General features: G+C 38.2%; 1 protein-coding gene across 3 annotated transcripts in view; it reads left to right on the top strand.

Moving 5' to 3' along the window:
• Nucleotides 1–19,859, top strand: part of Lrba (LPS responsive beige-like anchor protein) — a 481,883-nt gene that overhangs the window by 433,937 nt on the left and 28,087 nt on the right. For 2 of the 3 annotated variants that reach the window (XM_038347328.2, XM_038347327.2), the window contains exons 50-52: nt 3,874–4,066; nt 9,393–9,455; nt 14,964–15,119. In XM_038347328.2, the coding sequence (XP_038203256.1) occupies nt 3,874–4,066; nt 9,393–9,455; nt 14,964–15,119 (412 nt within the window). The remainder of the gene's footprint in view (nt 1–3,873; nt 4,067–9,392; nt 9,456–14,963; nt 15,120–19,859) is intronic. The other variant, XM_038347329.2, reaches the window with a different exon arrangement.

Below are 19,859 nucleotides of genomic sequence, written 5' to 3'. Positions count from 1 at the left end.
GAATGGCAGTTTGGCCTACACAAACCTGGATAGCTTAAAACAGTTCATTATTGCTTCTGATTTAGTCATTGTTGAACATGTCTTATACTCTGCACTAGTTTGCTAAGTCACCACCACTGGGTGGCTCCTCTTTCTAGGTGAGCTTTCATCTCTTTCATCTGAAGATAGAATGGGTCACTCCCATGGTAGATCAGTAGTTGATGAGGCTTCTTGGCCAAAACAAGACAAAAGCCAGCTTAGAATCAGTACTTAGACAGCAAAGTAATATGGCTAATCGCCTGTAGCTTCTGAAGCATGTCTCCAGGGGTGGGGTGTTACAGTCAACAAATTGATTCACATGATGACTGTAGATATTTTTCTTGCATTATCCCTCATAAAACTGTTCCTTGATGTCCTAGATTTAGAATAGAGACTATAAAATGTATATGCACTAATCTTATGAACAACTTGTGATAAATCCAAATTCCATGCTGTGTCATAGAGATGACAGATGGTAGGAAGGAGAGATGAGCAGCCAGGAGGGCCTGAGAAAGAGATGATGCCCTCCTGACTGCCATCTGATCTTTTCTTTTCTCTCCTCCCTTTTATTTCCCCACGTCTTTTTCTTCCTTTCCTCTTAATGCCCTTTTTTTTTTCCTCCAGGGGTTTTCCTTTTTTTAATATGGTAATGTGACTTGTACATAATATACTACAAACATTTAAAAAATTATTTGTATCATCATTTCTGTAGTGTTTTTAAACCAGTGAAATCAGATTTAAATGAACATCAGATGACTCTAGTGTGCAGAAAGAAACACAAAGAATCCATGTTTAGCAAGAACAATAAGAGATAATGTTGTAAACATAGAATGATTTACATTGGGGCACATGAATTAGTCTTGGTAATAACTTGAAGATGGGTTTCAGGCTGCTGGGTTGATGGTTCATAGAAACCCTTCCGCTGCTCCATTGACTTGCTCCAGAGTCACTGCACAGCCATGGTTTCTGAGCCTGTTGTACCATTTCTTCTATGTGGCAAAAGATTATTACCTCCTGGAGGCAGATCTGTAGGGTAGAAGGTCCTTATTATCTTTATCCTTTGAACTGAATAGCTGAACTCCTTTTCAGACCTATACAAATTCTATTTTTAATCTGATACATAAGTGGGTAGCAAAGAAGGCACATTAAAAATAAAACACAGTTTTCAGAAAGCATGCCATTAATCTGGGGAGACTAAATTTGACTTGGCTAGCTGTTTCTTATTCTTTCTCAACCTGGCTGGCAGAAGCTCCTAGGGTTAACAAGAGTTTATTTCTCTCCTCCAAGTTTTACCAGTTCTGTTGCCATTGGCACAGCCCAGCCCAGCAGGGCAGAACATGCTTGTCTTCCCAGAGTTCCCTGTGGTAGCTTGCTAAGCGGCATCCTCAGGGCAGAGTGTGCTCTCTTTCCTAGGATGTAGTGGAGATGCTGACTGGAGGGTCACTTGGGTGTAAGCAGCAGTGGATAGTTGTAGAAGTTGTGTCTGTTGCTTGCGTGTAAAGTATTTTGTCCTTGCCATGTAACCAAGAGTTGGCCCTAAGAGTCACTGTGTAAGCACGATGTTGTTCCTACACATTGGGTTGTTCATTTCTCCCTCATGCTTTTTAAGGCTAGAAACATCAATTTAAGCCTAATAATATTTACAGTATGAGCTGCTAATCTCAGAAAAGGATGTAGGAACTTCCTTTCAGGGAGACTTTATGATTCTGTTGTACTCTGATTTTCTCTGAGTTTATAAATTCACTTTAGTAAATATTTTTAAACAATGTAGTTGAAAAATAAGACTTGGGATGCAGAAATGGTGTTCATTTCCTTTTCTCTGGGTTTTTAAAAAACTTGCTTACAGGACATTGCCATTGCTCTTTGCTCCTCATCCTCTAGATCTAATTTAATAAAAATCATATAAATGGGCCTTTGTATGAAAAAATTCTGATATCAGGGGTTTATTTTGGAATTAAGGGCCCGCATTTATTGATTGTTTTTACTAACATTCAGATGAGTTTCCATCCAACTGTCTCCCACTATACACACATATGAATATAGCAGAAATTAAAGCCTCCTCGTGCTGTGATAAGTGCAGGAGCCATAATATACACCAGGTGTAGTAATTAGCAGACACACGAAGCTGCCTATTTGTCTGGTTCTGCTGCTGTTGCTGTATCCCCCTGTGTTTTCACACCATCAGATAGTTGGATTTAATTGAGGCCACATCAGTTGAGGCATTACTGACACCTTTAATTGAATGAGCATCCAGGGAGGATTAACTCATAATATTGATTGGCTTTTAGCCACTTGCTCAGAAGGGTGTCTCGGTAGCTTATTAGTTGCCTTTATTTACACCTTTATGCAAAGAGTGCAAATAGGAAATCTTAGTGCAATATGTTTTTCTAAGTACTCTTAATAACTTTTTTAAAAGGGCTGATAATAAAAATGCAAATGTATTTAATTTTTTATTAGCAGTTCTGAATAAATGTGTTAAATATATGTGCCTCCACATTTACATATACCTGGTATTCTGAAATATGAGGGTAGGAAAGCAGCCAGAAGCATTTCATCTAAGTGTTTCAGTCCTCAGTGATACTAATCAGCTATTAGAAAATAGACATGGTCAGGGAGCACTGCTGAAAGTGCACGGTGCCATTACCGTGCGATAGCCGAGGACAACGGACAAATAAGCCAATAAATTGGGGTAGTGTTTATGTGTCTTAGGTTATGACATATGGGCTATAGAAATGACACAAACCCTTAGTGGTCTTCAAGATTTATTTTGTTGCTGGTTATTAAAAGAGTATTTTGCATAGTATTTTCGATTAATTTCTGACTTTTCTAGGGCCAGGTAAAAAATGTCTTGAGCTTGATTTTTTTTTTTTTTGATATTGTTTGAAACTGAGAGGGAAAAGAAGCATAAGCATTTCTCTTTATCCCTATTTATGGCTATTGATGTACTATACAAATATATTGCCAGTACATTTATGTTGCTTTGAAACAACTTTATAATTAAGTTTATATATTACATTCATAAATTCTCCACCATAGTAATAAATGCATGCTTCCTGCTTTTAAAAATTATATTTGTTTTAATCATGCCTCAGTTGTCAAAATATTCATGTTCCTCGAGTAAGGCTTACTTTTGATTATCTTTGGAAATTATCTTAACTTGCTTTCATGACATTTGCCTATTCTCATTCTTTTTATTTTTTGTTTAAAATGAAAAGATCACTGGGTGACACATGATAGCAACTGGGATGGATTAGTACAGCCCCCAATACTGTGAATCTAAATCACACCATCTTTTAGCATTGCATGGCAGTAGACAAAGAAAGGGAGCCAATAAAATTTGTAGACTTTTTTCTTTAAAAAAATCTATTTAATGTGCACTGGTGTTTTGCTTGCATATATATGTGAGGATGTCAGAGCCCCTGCAACTGGAGTATAGACAGTTGTGAGCTGCCATGTGGGTGCTGGGAATTGAACCCTAGTCCTCTAGAAGAGCAGTTAGTGATGTTAGCTGCTGAACCATCTCTCCAGCCCAGATTTGTAGACTGTCAACATGTTTCATTAATGCATTCTACTTGAGTCACCAAAAATATCAACATGAGCTGGGGATGTAGCTCAGTGGTAGAGCATTTGCTTAACATGTTAGAGGCCCAAGGTTCAGTCCCCAGTGCTGGGAAAAAAAGTTCTAATGTCATGTGCTATAGGCAAAGCAAGTCAGTCATAAGCACAGTTGTACAAACTTTCTGAACATCACACTTTGACTTGCAGCCTGTTTTAACATGATCTTCCTCTTCTTCTCCCGTATCCTCTCTCTCTGTCTTCTTTTGTTTACTTGGGTTTTGTCTGTCCACTCAACAGTATCTCCTCCTGCAGAGTCCGTTGATGTTCACAGACCAAGCCCAGCAAGATGTCATCATGGTCCTAAAGTTCCCTTCTAACTCCCCTGTCACCCACGTGGCAGCCAACACCCAGCCAGGCTTGACAACTCCTGCTGTCATCACGGTCACTGCTAACAGACTCTTTGCCGTGAACAAGTGGCACAACCTTCCTGGTGAGTAAGAAATACTTGAACTTTTAGACATTAACCTCGGTCAAAATGGTGAATATTAAAGGCTTAAAGAGATCCCACTTAAGGCATATAGTGTAAATGTAGAAACATGAGGTATTTTAGCACCTGATGTTTAATACTTGTCAATAGATACTATTTCTAACATTATTTTTTTCTATCAAAATATTTTAGTATAATGGTACTGTGTGTTATGTCTACAACTGGCATATGATTATCAGGTACCCACTTCCCAAATTATTCATTTGGATTACACCTAACAAAAAACTTTCTTTTGTCTAGAATCTACTAAACGTTCTGGGTTTTTTTGTTTTTTGTTTTGTTTTGTTTCTTTACTCTCTTGAAGCTCTGGTGATTGAACCTAACTAAGATCTTTTACAGCAAATGCTGCTCCACTAGTTAAATCTCTGCCCCAGACTTTTATGCATGGCATGGTAGAATTTGTTGTGGAACATATAAATGACAGAGTACAAATAAGTACTGCATACCCATTAGTTCTGTCTTCTTCCACTGAATGCTAAATAGCCATATTCAACTGAAATAACCACTAGTATCCCAAACCATCTGTCTTAGCCAGGGTTTCTATTGCTGTGTGAGACACTATGACCACAGCAACTCTTATAAAGGAAAACATTTAATTGGGGTGTCTTACATTTCAGAGGTTCAGTCAGTTATCTTCATGGCAGAAAGCATAGTGGCATGCAGACAGACATAGTGCTGATTACATCTTCACGTGCAGACAACAGGAAGTGGTCTGCTTCACTTAAAGTAGCTTGACCATAGAAAACCTCAAAACCCACTCCCATAATGACACATTTTCTCCAACAAGGCCACACCTACCCCCAACAAAGCTACTCCTCCTAGAAATGCTACTCCCTTTGGGCACCATTTTCTTTCAAACCACCAAATTCCACTCCCTGGCTCCCAAAGACTTATAGGCATATCATAATGCCAAAATCCATTCAGCCCAATTTAAAAATTCCCCGCTAGGCCTCCAGGGACCCCCCTGACACATGCCTGTCTGGCCTCAGCACAGAAGAAGGTTCCATAATGCCTTTCTTACATCCTTGACTCTAAAGCCAGAATCATGTGGCTGAAGCTGCCAAGTTCTGATGTTTGTTGGGGCTGGAATGTGGGCCCCTTGGTCAATTATAGTTTTACCCGCTTTCTGTTTTCCATGGTTTTCTTCCCTGTCTAATGGGTCTGGAACTTGCTCTGTAGATCAGGCTAGCCTAAAACTCAGAGATCTGCCAGCCTCTGTCTTCTGAGTGCTGGGATTAAAGGAGTGTACCACCGCATGGGACTCTAACCTTTTCACTGGCTGGAAACTTAGCTGGGTGGGATCCTGCCCTGAGGTCACCACTCCCTTTATTCCACTTCTTAATCCCTTTATCTCCATGAACACAGGATTTAGCTCCAGTCCACTTCCTAGTGCCCCATTTCTTAATCTGCATATTTTATATTTATATTTGCTCAACTTGCTCCTTTTCATTATAAGCCTTTGTCAGACCTAACACTAATAACCACCCAACAGAGTCTATACTAGGCTGTTCTGAGATTTTTTTCTCTGCCAACAGAATTAATCCATAACTCTTCACTTTAGCCTCCAGCAAACTTTTGAACAGGGGCAAAAAACAGCCACTTTCTTCACCAAAATACCACAAGAACAATCTCTAGGCCACATATTAATATTCTTCCCCTCTGAAGCCTCTTGAGACAGCCTCCCCCCACTCCAGTTCAAATAACTCTTAACACCACTATTTTCCATGCTCCTACTACTATGGCCCATTAAGCAATGCTTAAAGCATCCACTGCTTTCCTAACCCAAAGTACCAGAGTCTAAATTCTTCCAAAGAAAAACATGCTCAAATCTATCAAAGCCGTACCAACTTCTGTCTCGGGATTTCTGTTGCTATTTCCCATGGTGTATGCAGTGTCTGTGAAGGCCAAAAGATGGTGACAGATCCCCCGAGACGTGGATACTGGGAACAGAACCTGGTCCTCTAGAAGAACAGCAGTGCCTTAACTACTGAGCCATCTCTCCGGCTCACTATATTTTAAAAATATTGTTAAGACGTTTGGAAAATTTGTTAAAGTCCTAAAGATAATTGACTTTTCCTCAGAATTGGCTAATGATACAGATAGAAATGACTTGGTGTTCTGCTTATCATTAAATCTGTAAAGTTTTTATAAGGCACCTGAACAGAAGTGGTTGCAAAGGTATAAATTATTGAATGAGAGAGGTATCAAAATTAAATGTAAGAGATTTTGGAATGAAACAAAAGACATTCAAACAAAAACCTGGCATATTGGCTAAACTCAATAAGGAATCTTTCAAAAAGAATCTGGAATTGGCATGAAAATTGGTTAAACGTAGCCAGTTTCATGGCCAATGGGAACGATACAGTGTGTGTAGAAATGCTAGTATTTGATTAGAGAACAGATTTCTCTTAAAAAAAGTAAAAACAGAAAGATTGAGACAGTTCCTTAATGCTTCTCTGATTTTATCTTTTTGTTCTTGTTTCTCCAGGAGACGTTTATATTTGGGAGTGAACATTTTAAGAAATGTAATTGTTCATTTCTCTAATTCTTCCCATGAGGAGAACATACTAGTGGATACACTGGAGGATTTCCCTAGTCTGTATGGTTACCCGGGAACTTTCCAAATGTTCAGTGTATGTGGCACGGAGACAGCCACAATGATGCTTCCTCTAGATGCCTGTTTGTGGCATCATCGTGCTGGAGAGAGACTTTCACATTGTCGGAAAGCCTAGGCTACATTAAGGAACTAAAAAGCACCTTAAGTCTTGAGAACTAAGTGTCTGATATTTCCCTTTTGAACCAGCTACATCTCTAACATACTTGATCCTTTAATACTTGGCGGGTGGGAGTTTCCTTCCCAAGTCCACTTTTTCTATAAATATACAAAGTAACTTAATGTCTGTTTCTACCAGTAGAGTCCCACTCATGTGTATCCTGATGTTCCTACCACAAGCACCGCCTTTGAAGGTTAGAGCCTGGAGTCAGCATGGTTCTGCAGTTTTTGCCTGTTATTGGCTCCAGCGAGCTGTCATGGCCCCACACCTATTTCATTAGTAGTATTTGTTCCCACACATCACATGACGCCACCTTCAGAGTGTGACACAGCAGCATGCCACAGACAATTATAGATGACACGGGCATTACCAGAGAAATTTGCCCTTCTAGAATATGATATCCAGATCTGAGCTACGTTTACATCTAAAAAATTCTAAGCATAATTCCATTATACCTCTGCCTCGTTTCAGATCTGTAGAGGAGACTCTCATTTTTCATCTACCTTGTAATTCCTTTACCAGCCAGTATGCTTTGATTTAAAACAGAAATCACTAGCAGTTCTTCTTGGTGAATGTCAATTCATATTCAATCAGTTTTTCTTAATTTTAGATTCTGTTTTCTTCTGAGGACCTACGGTTTCCATAGCTGTTCATTGGGCTGGCTTTGTTGTTTTTTTTAAAAATAATAATATTTGTGTTACGATCTACAAAAAAAATACTTTCTGTTGGGTATTAGCTAAGTAGTGTAGCATATTCAAAGGCCTGGGCTCAACCCCAAGTATTCAAAACAAAACAGGACACAAATTTTATTCTCTCCTCCAATTAAACGGACTTTGAAGAGCCTCTGACCATCCTGTGGGGTATACTGACTCAGTCCCTCCACAACTGGAGAGCATAGGTTTGAGCTGTATTCAATTGTTTTTTTTGTAGCTAAATGGCTGGTAATGGCAAATTCATATGGTTCAATTTATACCATCTAACCTGTACCATAGAGCATGAACAGAGGCTACATGACTTGCCCTAGGTGGCAGAAGGAGGACTGGAGGTGGCTGAGCTCCTGAGGCTCCTCTCGCCAGCAGTTGGCTTTAATGCTTCTGTGGCCTCAGGTCTCAGAGCAGAGACCCATTCTGAATGGCAGTGGTGTGGCTGGAAGTCACTGGCTCTACTGTGTAGACCAGAGGAGTGCATTTTTTCCCCTAACATTCTCTGTGATTATCTGTAATTTCTTAATCATCAGAGTAGTTTCAGCTTCTTCAGTTTCTTATACACATTTGCCTATAGCTTTTACTGCCAGTTACTGGTCTCACTCAGGTTTTATCAATGTTAAGGTTTGCCAAGCATCCTTGAAAGGGTGGCGTTTAATAACTAGAGAAAATATACCCCCATAAGTTTTAAAGTAATCTGATGAGCTCATAAAATGCACTGTTGTTTATTTTCAACCACCGACAGTCAGAAAACCCCCTGATATCCGATAATACTGAGCAAAATCTGGGGCTCATCCAAGCAAGGTTGTCAATACGTGTGCATCTAAAGGCAGATACCGACCAGGGTAAAGAGCAGTGGTCTGAGGAAAGAATTCAGAAAGGGGCCTAGAATTTAATGATGAGGACTATGCATCTGGAAAGGTCACCTGCTGTACACTTTATTTTAGGATTTGCGAAGACCGAGTTGCAGAGCGAGCCAGTGCACTGCATTCCCTCTGTTCCGAAAGCCTTTCCACTTCTTGCAGAGAAATAGTTTACAAAACCTCTATTCAACTGCAGTATAATTTGCCTGCATCTACAAAACCATTCTGAGAATGGAACAAACTATTCTTAGTCTGGATTGATTTTTTTTTTAAAACTCATTTGCTTTACAAGGTTTTTTAAGTCAAAACCATGGAAATATTAAATATCAATAAAACTTTGTAAAAACCCTCACTCCAATCTTTAAGAAAATATTTCAGTCAAATGCATTTAACTAAGACATTTATCTGCAGATACCTTTATTTTTATTCAGACTTTCAATTGATTGATTTTTAGTGATGGACGGAACAGTAAACGGTCCCTGACTTAGACCTTCCCCTTTCTCCATCATAAATTGACATTTTTTTTTTTTGTGGATCCTTTGTGCTGCAGCATTCAAAACTGCCTTTTTAAGAAGGAATGAAAAAATAGTATTTGCTGCAGTCAGCAGATGGTTGTCACATTTTGTTTTCAGCACGCTTTACCACTTAATTTTGTTTTGTTGCAGCATCAGAGGCTGCCAGTCAAGCATCTGCTATAGCTTATGGTCTAGGACTGGAGCCACCGCAATGGCACATGTTCAGAACAGCACTAATCTAAAATAAATGTTTAATAAGCTCACCATAAAAACACCTGGACTTTTATTCTTTAAATTTCACAAAACTGTGCAAGAGATTTGGAGATTGGAAACAATTCTGTATAAGGTTGACGTGTGCTTTTTTGTAGTTAAATGTATGAAAAATAATGCTTTTTTTCTTTTGTGAATTCTAGCTCACCAAGGTGCTGTACAAGACCAGCCATACCAGCTGCCAGTGGAAATCGATCCTCTCATAGGTCTGTCACTTCTTTCTCTCTTTGCGATTCATTAAGCTCTGTATGGTGGCCCTGAAGTGTAGATTACAGTTGTTTTTCACTTGCTGGTTGCTGGGAATGGAATTTTCCTGATAAACCATTTGCATGCAAATTGGAATGCAATGAGCTGTGGTTATGCTGGTACTTCATCAGCTCCCCCTCGTTGGTTTGCCTAATTTGAACAGGCCTAGGACGCGTGTCACTGAAAATTAATATGGATGCTGTAATAATGTGTGATTGAGAATGCGCATGAAGTACTGTCAGGATAATATTGGATCTTTTCATCACTCAGACTTGTTGATGAGCAGGAGCGAGGCGCGTTATGATGAATTGGTGCACGCGTAATGTGATGGGGCTTCTTTGCTAGGGAAATCTTCATAATAACAGTGGGATTCTTAGCAGCACTGTGTTATGAAAAATAAAACTGTAATGCCAGGGTCTCATCATTAAAGGAGATCAATCCTTTCTTCCTGGGTCCTCTGTTCAGTCAGGGGGGATTAATGTGCAATTGCAGAGCAGTTTCAAAGTTGAAATATATTGCCCAGCCAATGGGAGTGTTAAGATATTTGTATTCATTTTCCTAGAGTCCTACAGCCAATAAATTGCCATTGGACGTTAAATTTGTTGTGGGGGGAAGGAAAAAAAATAGGGAGGAGAAAAGAAAGAGCCGCTGGGAACGAGAGCATCTGCAGAAGATGACGTAGAATTTTTAATTGCTGGTATGGTTTGGAGTCATTTAGCTGAAATCTCTAGCTAGCATTTGTCATTCTTACGCGTCGGGATTTCAAATGTGGTGTCACCAAAAAGGTTAAGCTTGATAACTTTTAGAAAAAAAAAAAAAAAAAAAAAAAAAACGTAATTGCCTTACCATGGGGGTAAGCAACCAGCATGGATATTTGACCTTTAATTTTGGCAAATTTACCCTGAACAAATAAATTTGTTAGAATGTTACCATTTTACATATTAATTTTGCAAATGAATGAGCAGATTTATTATTTAAAAATCTACTATGTTTCAGTCTTTACCACAATAGAACAGTAAATGGCTGTCATTCACTAGATGGTTTTCTACTACAGGATGAACAAAACTTTAAATTAAAAAACAATTCATCAGTCATTTCTCCAGTAAATACTATTCTGAATTTCATTCCAGACCCTTAATTTCATTTTGCTTTGAAAAGATACTGTTTGCTACTTGTTAAAAGTAGCAAAGAAAAATGCTCACTCTGTAGTTTTAAAATCAGGAAAATAAAGCCCATTTGCTAAGACATGTAAAACACTCTTTCTGAATTATAGGTTCACCGCTTTAAAACATGGCAATGAATATTCTGTAATATAATTAAGTGAATTCAGCCAATATGGGCAATGTTTCTTGGTAAAAGGCCAAATATTAACTATTTCAGGCTTTGTGGGTCTTAAGGTTTCAGACAGTTATTTAACTCTTTCATCTCAGTACCAAAGCCACCATGGACAGACAATAGATGAACAAATGAGTATTCCTGCTTCCCAATGATGCTTCATATTTAATGACCTGCAGGTATGGCTCATTCAGCCTGTAGGTCATGGTTTACCACAGGAGCTTCCAGATTGCTGGCCATCAAACAGACCCTCCATTCACCAAAGTAACTGCCTTAGGTAGCCCAGGCTGGCCTCAAGGTCAGTACTGACTCAGGACGACCTTGAACTTCTGACTCTCCTGCTTTCACTTTCTGAGTGCTGGGATTTCAGGTGTGTGTGCCACCATTTAGTGTCAGTCCCAGGACTTTGTACATGCTAGGCAAGGACTCTATCAACTGAACATAATCCCATCCTCCTCACTAATCTTAAAATTTATACACAAAAGTTTTTAGCATAATTCCAAGTAGTTAAAATTTCTGACATAGTAGAAAATATTTGTGATATATCCAGTGGAATCCCATTATCAAAATTAACTGGTATTCAACATCTTTTATTTTTAAAAATACATATGAAAACCTTCAACAGTTGGAAATTTCACCAAATTATTTTTTACTTTTGATTTATTTCCTGTTTTCTTCATATATTTTTATCTTAATTCTTAAAACTGGTTATGCTATTATACTTTTCAGCCATGAACATACGTATGGAAAGTTAAAACATATGTCTATAAACTTAGATTGTTTTTTGCATTCAAGGTTCACATTTGTTTTACGCTTCATTTTAAAAACTTTTGGAAATAAATAAAAAACATAATATCCCAAAAGTAAAATTAAAATCTTTAATTAATTACACTGAGTAGCCCTTACAATTTTTCTTTGTTTTGTTTTGGGGTGTGTGTGTGTGTGTGTGTGTGTGTGTGTGTTAAAATCTCATTCTAGCCAGGTGGTGTTGTTGCACATCTTTAATCCCAGCACTTGGGAGACAGAAGCAGGCAGATCTCTGATTTCGAGGTTAGCCTGGTCTACAGAGCAGGTTCCAGGACAGTCAGGGCTACACAGAGAAATCCTGTCTCAGAAAACAACAACTAAAGTCTCATTCTATACCCTGACTAACCTGGAATTCATTATAGCGCAAAACAGCCTTGAACTCTAGGTGTTCCCACTGCAGCCTCCTGAGCGCTGGGTTCACAGGTGTGTGCCGCCACTTCTCACTCCCTTACAGCTTACACTTGTAGCTAATTATGTGGGCTTTTTAGTGTGATATTGGAGAGATCCAGCTCTGGGCCTCAGCAGTGCTGAGCACATGATGTACCACTAAAGTATAACTCAGTCCTGTAATAAACTTTAGTAATACTAAAGAAATATAAACGCAAGCACTTTTTAGAAATAAGTCTTCAGTTAACTAAATGGGGTGGTTTCCCGTCTAATAGCGCATGTGTTGGTAAACGTTATTTAGCTCTAAGTTGGCTAGATAGATTTCTTCAACAGATCTGTCCCTATTGCTTTGGTTTTGTAGCTGAGGAATGTTACATAAGAAAGTAGAGGAGAAAGGGAAATGTTTTGCTCTAATAATGCCATATAGATTTTTGAACTTTTTGTAATATATAACAAAATTCACATAATGATCTATTAAGAATTATCTTTATGGTCTAATATTAGGTATCTTTCCTTTTAACCTTGCTGTTGAAACTTACTTTTAATTTTAATTGACAGGGTGACTAGATCCTCATTCCAGTATCTTGAAGCCATCTGACCTACAAATTGATAACACCGAGGCACTCACTTTTTAGTATAATCAATATTTTTCATTGTTCCTGTCCTTGGCTCCCAAGAGATTTTAATTCCCAGGGGTATAGAACCATACAAAGATTATGGATAGAAGTATAACATGGTTTCATCTAAAGCAAAAGAATAAATAAGAAAGAAAACCCACAGGAGAATTCCCAGGCAAATCAGTTTCAGACAAGAGAATATATGAAAGTTGAGAAACTAGAAATTGATTCACATAAAACCATCTGTGCCGTATCCCGTGGGAAGTCTTATACTCCCAAAGTAGTCATGTCCAAGTTTGGATGCTGCTTATCTAATCAAATATACAATATATGTATATCCTACAAATACATATTGTGCGATTGAATCACAAAGTAAATTTACAAACAAAACAGTGGGATAATATAAATGCTCTTATGAACTAACAAATGGATGGATGGATGGGCAGCTGGCTGGACAAAAAGCTTTTTGGTGTTAAACTTCAAGAAGAATTCATTTAGAAAATAGTTAAGCTGCTGGGTTTAGTGGTACACACCTATAGTCCCAGCACTCAGGAAATAGAGGCAGTAGGACCTCCAGTTCAAGGCAGACCTAAACAGAGTGAGGCAGTTTCTCCAAAAACAAAAGCCACAGAAATAAAAAATAAAAATAAAAACAAAACACTAGTTCATCTGAGTGCTGGAGAGTATCAGCCTTACTCACGGACGCTGTGATCCTTCAATTCAGAATTTTGTGCATCCTACCCTCCCCCAAATTAGTGAGAATTAATAGTCAAGAGCAAAAGTCATAGAAATGCTGGCAAAAAGCCGATTTTTAAGGTTCTGTGTATAGTGAAGTGTGGTAGTAATCATTGTTTTTCTACGTTTCATGGACAATATGTATCTCACAGTTTTACCGCAGTGGGCTATTCTCTGTGTGATTCATTGTAAAACCTTTCCTCATCTGCCAGCAACTTCTTTTGTGTGAGAAGTAAAACTGATCCCTCTACTGGAATTCTTCCCATTTTACTACTGGTGCAGTTTCTTACCCCGTTAACCTTCCAAAGCTCATTCTGTTACCTGTTGATTTTAATATAAGTTGTGTCAATAGACATTAGCAGGATTTTATATGTATACATGCATGTGGGGTGTGTTCTGTTTATATCGAGGATAGTTCGGGCATCAGTGGTTTTCAGCATAGCCCTGAGAATATTTTAAATGCTTTGTCTGCTTGTTTATTTGATTTGGCAGGCCTTCTGTTAAACCCCCACATTATTTAGATATCATACACAATGACCATAAAGCCAGTATTTTTGAGTTTTTATCATTAATATATAGTTTCTTCCCTCAAAAAGCTGAAAACTGGCATAAAGAACTTAATAACTAGAAACAGGAATTAGACTTAACCACTCCGTTCTGGATTCTGGAGCAATCAAACTTTCATGGTGTGAAAACCTCTATCTGTGATGGAAAGTCACTAAAAACAAAGGTTCTCTCTTGTTGGCTTAGTAATATCGCCCCCACCAAAAAAAAAAAAAAAAAAAAAAAAAAAAAAAAAAAAAACACCAGAGTGACATTGACAACGGCAAACCTGTGTTCTCTTTCCCCAGTGCTTGGTGTCACTACCTGCCTAACCTGAGCCTTGAGACAGCCCCATCTCAGGAGCCTCGGAGCCCTGGGGGCAGCTGGCTGAGTTGTCTCTCTCATCACTGAGGGGAGACTGAAGCATGGCAGTGTGCTGTGACTTTTTCACCTACAAGGATCTTAAATGAATCCTCCCTCATTCTTGCCTTTTTTGCACGTGTGCAGCTGTAAACAGGGAGGACAGAAGTTCCCTTCTAGTCAAATTAAAGACCCGTAAAAGCCAAAGTAGTACAAGATGCTGCAATATTTCAAATATGACATTTAAATCCTAATTCTCTCCCTTATGACAAAATGTTAAAGGTAATAGATTGTCACAACATGAATCCATCCTCATGGCAATAGACATAATGAGATTGTCAGAAACAACCAGAACTGTGGTGAGATCTAGAAGCTGTAACCTACTTGTCCTGGCCAAGAACTAGAAAGCATGTTTTGACGGTTGTACAATTTTTTAAAAAATGGGTGTATTCTACTTTTTTTTCCCTCTAAGCAAAACATTTTTTTTTACTGAGACATTGACTGTAATGGCTCCCATTCCTCCAGCAGATGCACGCATTTCCCCATTTGGCTTCTCACTGCTGTACTTAAGGGACACATATTCCCCTTTCCTCACCCCCTACTCCCAAGGTGACAGCACTGTAGGATTTCTTTATCCACGTGTGTTTAGTAGGTTTTTTCTTCTTCTTCCCTATGTTCTCACAGCCTGCGGCACAGGGACACACAGGAGGCAGATCACTGACCTTCTGGACCAGAGCATCCAAGTTCATTCCCAGTGCTTTGTCATCACTTCTGACAACCGCTACATTCTCGTCTGCGGCTTCTGGGATAAGAGTTTCCGTGTCTACTCCACGGACACAGGTAATTTTTATTTTCTTCATTGGTAATCCAAAGATCATGATTTAGCATCAAGAATACTTTCTCATCTTACTCCCAAAAATAAAGAGGATGTGTCTTCCCTTTCAGGAAATAGTGGGCTACATCATTAGTTGTTGAGCTAGCTTGGGTACATTTTAAGAGGAAGTTTTTCAACAGTTTTGTCTCCCAAGCACATGTTTACAAAATAAATAATTCCATTCTGTAGGCAAAGCTATGGATGTAAATACTATACATACACGGACATACAATTTTAAGACAAGTGTACAAACACAGAAGTATTTTTACATTTTCTGTTCCATATTAGGAAGAATCATGAAGTCTATCCTTTGAGAATAAACCTTGTCTTTCCCAATTCTGCAAAGAATCTTGCTGAAAACTCCGCTGCCGTGAAGAGTAGCTGACTAAGCGTGTGACAGATGCTTTTGAAGTTCAGATCCCTGAGGGACAAACCAAGTCAGCTCAGTGTTACAACAGCAGATATAATCCAAGGAATTTTTGCATGGCAGAAATTTAAACTATTGACAAATTTAACAGCATGTCTTTAAAACATTTTAGAAACTGTCAGAGAGAAAATAAATTTATAGGTAATATATAGTTGAATAAAGTTAATGATTTTTTTTTTGAGATAGGATTTCTTTGTGTAGTCCTGACTCTCCTAGAACTAGAGATCTACCTAGACCTCAGAGATCCACATGCCTCTGCTTCCTGAATGCTGGGATTAAAAATGTGTGCCACCACCACCCAGCTTAGAGTTAGATGTTAATTCCATATAGTTCATTAAACAATAGGACTGTAACATTGTAGCTGGTGACTGCTTGTTTGTTTCCAACCACCCAGACCTGAAAAATCATACAGAAACTGTATTAATTACAACACTGTTCAGCTATTAGCTCAGGCTTCTTATTAACTAACTCTTATATCTTAAATTAACCCATTTCTATTATCTGTATATTGCCACGAGGCTGTGGCTTACCAGGTAAGGTTCTGGCACCTGTCTCCTTCGGCAGCTACATGGCATCTCTCTGACCCCGCCTGTTCTCTCTATGTATCTCTTCCAGCCTGGTTCTATTCTGCCCTGTCATAGGCCAAAGCAGCTTCTTTATTAACCAGTGGTAATAAAACATATTCATAGCATACAGAGGGGGATCCTACATTGTGGCATGGACTGTTTACTGAGTTTATTTTTACTTTTTGGTATTGCTGAGTACAGGTTCTTCCACTGTCAGATGCCCAGTCCCTGGAAGAAGATATTTCAGTGGAAGAAGGAAATGCATGTATCTTGATTAAATGCTCTGGTCGTGGGAATTCTACTTAATTGAAATTTTTAATTAAGTTTCGTATAGCAAGTCCTCTTTCTTATGAAATGCATGGGTTCTTGATCCTCTTAATAAGTAGGTGACTGAACAGTAGATGGTTCTTCACGGAGTTTAAATGTGTGATTTTTAGACTACTGTAGCACAGCTGAGAGAATGGGGGAATTACTCTCTTCCACTGAAATATCTAGAGAATGAGCCTTAAAATTATTTGGAGAAATTTTTCTGTTTATTTTCTGCTTCAGGAAATTGATTCTCATTTTCTTACAGTCCACTTTATTTTGATATTAGTTCATGAAAGCAAACATAATCACCCAAGCCTTTCTGAGCAGCTGAGGGTTTTTTTTTTTTAGATATTTCATTTTGTGAGGTGGATTATTTTGAAATTAAAATTCCACAAACTTTATGTAGAACTGCAGAGTGAATTGATGTTTTCTAAAACTATTTCTTTATTTTACTGAATCTTCTGTTTTGATGGCCTATTTTAGATTTCTACTTTTTATTATTATAGCATAAAAGAACAACTTTAGTATTATTTGATACACCCTCTGTCCTCACAGACTCTGGGTTACACGTGATACGTTCCTCATAAGTTTTTTTCTTAGTAGTCTTTTAGACTGCTTATTGTTCTCACACTTAGAAAGGTTATTTACACAGTTTAAGTTATTCCATGCTTTTTGACTTACAGTGTTTAAGTTTTGACAGTGCACAGAATTACATCACCACCTCACAGACTCTCTGGGTGCAGAACAGCTCCATGATCCCCAGTCCCCGCATGTCACCTGCTGGATGTCCCCTTTTTCCCACACTCTAAAGTCCTGGCAACCACTGGCTACTTCACATCTCCAGGGTTGACCTTTGTCAGAATATGGGTAGAGTCATGAATTTTGGTATTATAAAACTTTTGAATTCATTGACATTCTCTGTTATTTTATTGTATTATATGCATTAAATACCAATATGTGTTAAGTAAAGCTTAACTTTCATAATGTAGTAATAATTTACATAATTCCTGTATCCATTCTTTTTTTAGAACTTATAGAGTTCTTTGGCGTACATATTATTGTTTACGCTTCATAAAAATCTTGTGGAGTGGATACATGTCCTTATCCCATTTTTAGATAATATGGACAAAGATTTAGAGAGTTAAGTGGTATATTGAAGTTTCAGTAGCTAACAGTAACAGAATGGGGGGCTTGGCCTGGCCCTTCCGACTTTATATGTAGCATTCTCTCTTTTTTCTTTTTCTACATTGACTCACACAGGTGTCACTGTCCTTGGTTAATTTGAAAACCACTATAATTTGTAGCCGTAAGTTCCTTGTGGGCACGCCATGTTCCGTTAGACTTAACATAGTTGATATCATTTCACTTCCTCCCAACAGAAACCTTGTAATACCATGTATAAAAAATATGTGACTCTGTGTATGTAAAATAGTCATAAGAAATAGCATAATTTTAAACTTCATATCACGTTAACTGACATTAAAAAATTTATATTTTCTATAAACGTGCAGAAAAAAGAACCCTCAAGTGATATTCCTTTTGTATGTGTTCTATGCATACTCAGTTGCTAGTTTTATTTAAAAGTAATTTCAGTGAGAAAAATAGGAATTTGTGTTTTTATGACAATAGGTATTATCAACTAATTTTTTCCTTAAGTTTGGTGAAGAAGCAAGGGAAAATTGTATGATCAGCTAATATATAATGGCAAAGCCATCACAAGTATTGAATTCAATTATATTTTAGCACACAAGCCAAAAAAATCTTCCTCTTATTGGATTGGGGAGGGGTATTTGGGTTGTAACAGGAAATTCTTGAAACATAAATCATGTTTTCATGGCACAACCAGAGCAGCAAAGGCAACAATAAAACCTCCCCCGGCAGTCAGAATTATTTTCTGGCCACATTTAGATGCAGTGGTGCAGAGTTCTGTGCTGGGATTGTTTTATTTGTAGCACAGCTGTCAAATAAAGCATTAAGTAGAAAATTTGTTCTGTCAAAAAAGGGGTATTCTAGTGTTTGTGGTAATATTTGATATTAATGTGTGGAGAGGTAGCCTGGTATTAAAGGAAACAAAAAATAAAGGCTGAAGAGCACTTACGAGATTATCAGAAAATAATTTACCAAAAGAGCAGCAGGTATTTATACTGTGATTTATTTAGAAGGAGCGAGCCTCCATATCACAACAGAGGCAGAGATTGCCGAGCTGGGCTGCCAGAGCAGGGCGAGCAAACCTATAGAGAGAATGTTTGTTGGAGTTGAGCCTACAGTTTATAGAGAATAAAGCTAAGCAGGATTAGACAGGAAACTCCTTTGGTATAACGTTTTTATCTTCCTCCCATTTGGATTTTCCTTCCATTCACTGATTTTAGATTGTTCTTTTTGTAAAGTCCGTTCACTTTATTTCCGTGTTCTTCTAGGGCATTAGACAGTAAAGGCCCTGAGGGTGTAAACAGTGTGTCCCCCACCACTGCATACATTTAAGAAAGCCTAATGCTTGGCACCTAGTAGATGCTAGGTAAATACTGTTGAAGCTTCATAATTTTGATTACTTTGGGGGGGGGGGAATTAAAACTAGGAAATTTTAGAAGAAAAGGAAACCACAGCAAGTGGGTATCTGTTTTCCTCCCACACAGGAACAACAACATGGAACATTCTGTGTCGGTAATGACTGCTTCCCACTTCACAGCTATGTCTTCCTACCTGGCCCCTGAACTAGCTGGAAATGAAGTGAGCTAGCTGCCCAGCAATAGTTCTCTCTGTGAGGTCCCGGGACCATTGCACCAGGACTCCTAGTCTCTCGGGTACCTTGTACCTCACCTATCTAGTTGGTAGTGCTCACACAACTCCACAGTTGCTGGACTTCAGAACAGACCTTAGCTTGAGTGACACGTTCACTTCCCTTCCGCAGTTCCGGAGCTCTCGCACTCAGGGAGAGGCCAAAGAGGACGTCCCTGGTCAGACTGTGACCAACACATAACGCCAGTATCACTTAACAGCTTCCTTCAGCGGTTAAAACACAGTGAACTCTATGGGAGCGCAGCCACCTACCCCATTTACTACTAAACATCTTCACTTGAAAATGAAATAAAAATTGATGTTTCATATTTAGTTTAAAATTTTGAATTCTTCCTAGTAGATGCCTTACTGATATAGTATGACTTTGTGAGCAAAATGTCTAGCGTCAATTTAGAAGGCTAAAGACACTTCGAAAACTTGTGACACATTTAACAATTCAAATACTGGCCTTAATGTACTTTATTAACTGTAATTTGTAATTGAAATAAGCCTGAATTTTAATTAAATAAAATAAATTTTTATAAAAGAAAAAATTTAAAAAGATATGTGAAATAAATAAAAAATGTTAATTAAGTAAAATTAAATAAGTCTGGTTTTAAGGTTGGTAG

The sequence above is a fragment of the Arvicola amphibius genome, chromosome 11 (genome assembly GCF_903992535.2).
Source record: "Arvicola amphibius chromosome 11, mArvAmp1.2, whole genome shotgun sequence".
Lineage (NCBI taxonomy): Eukaryota > Metazoa > Chordata > Mammalia > Rodentia > Cricetidae > Arvicola > Arvicola amphibius.
The sequence above is the reverse complement of the archived record's forward strand: the minus strand, read 5'-3'. Positions and strand labels throughout refer to the sequence as shown.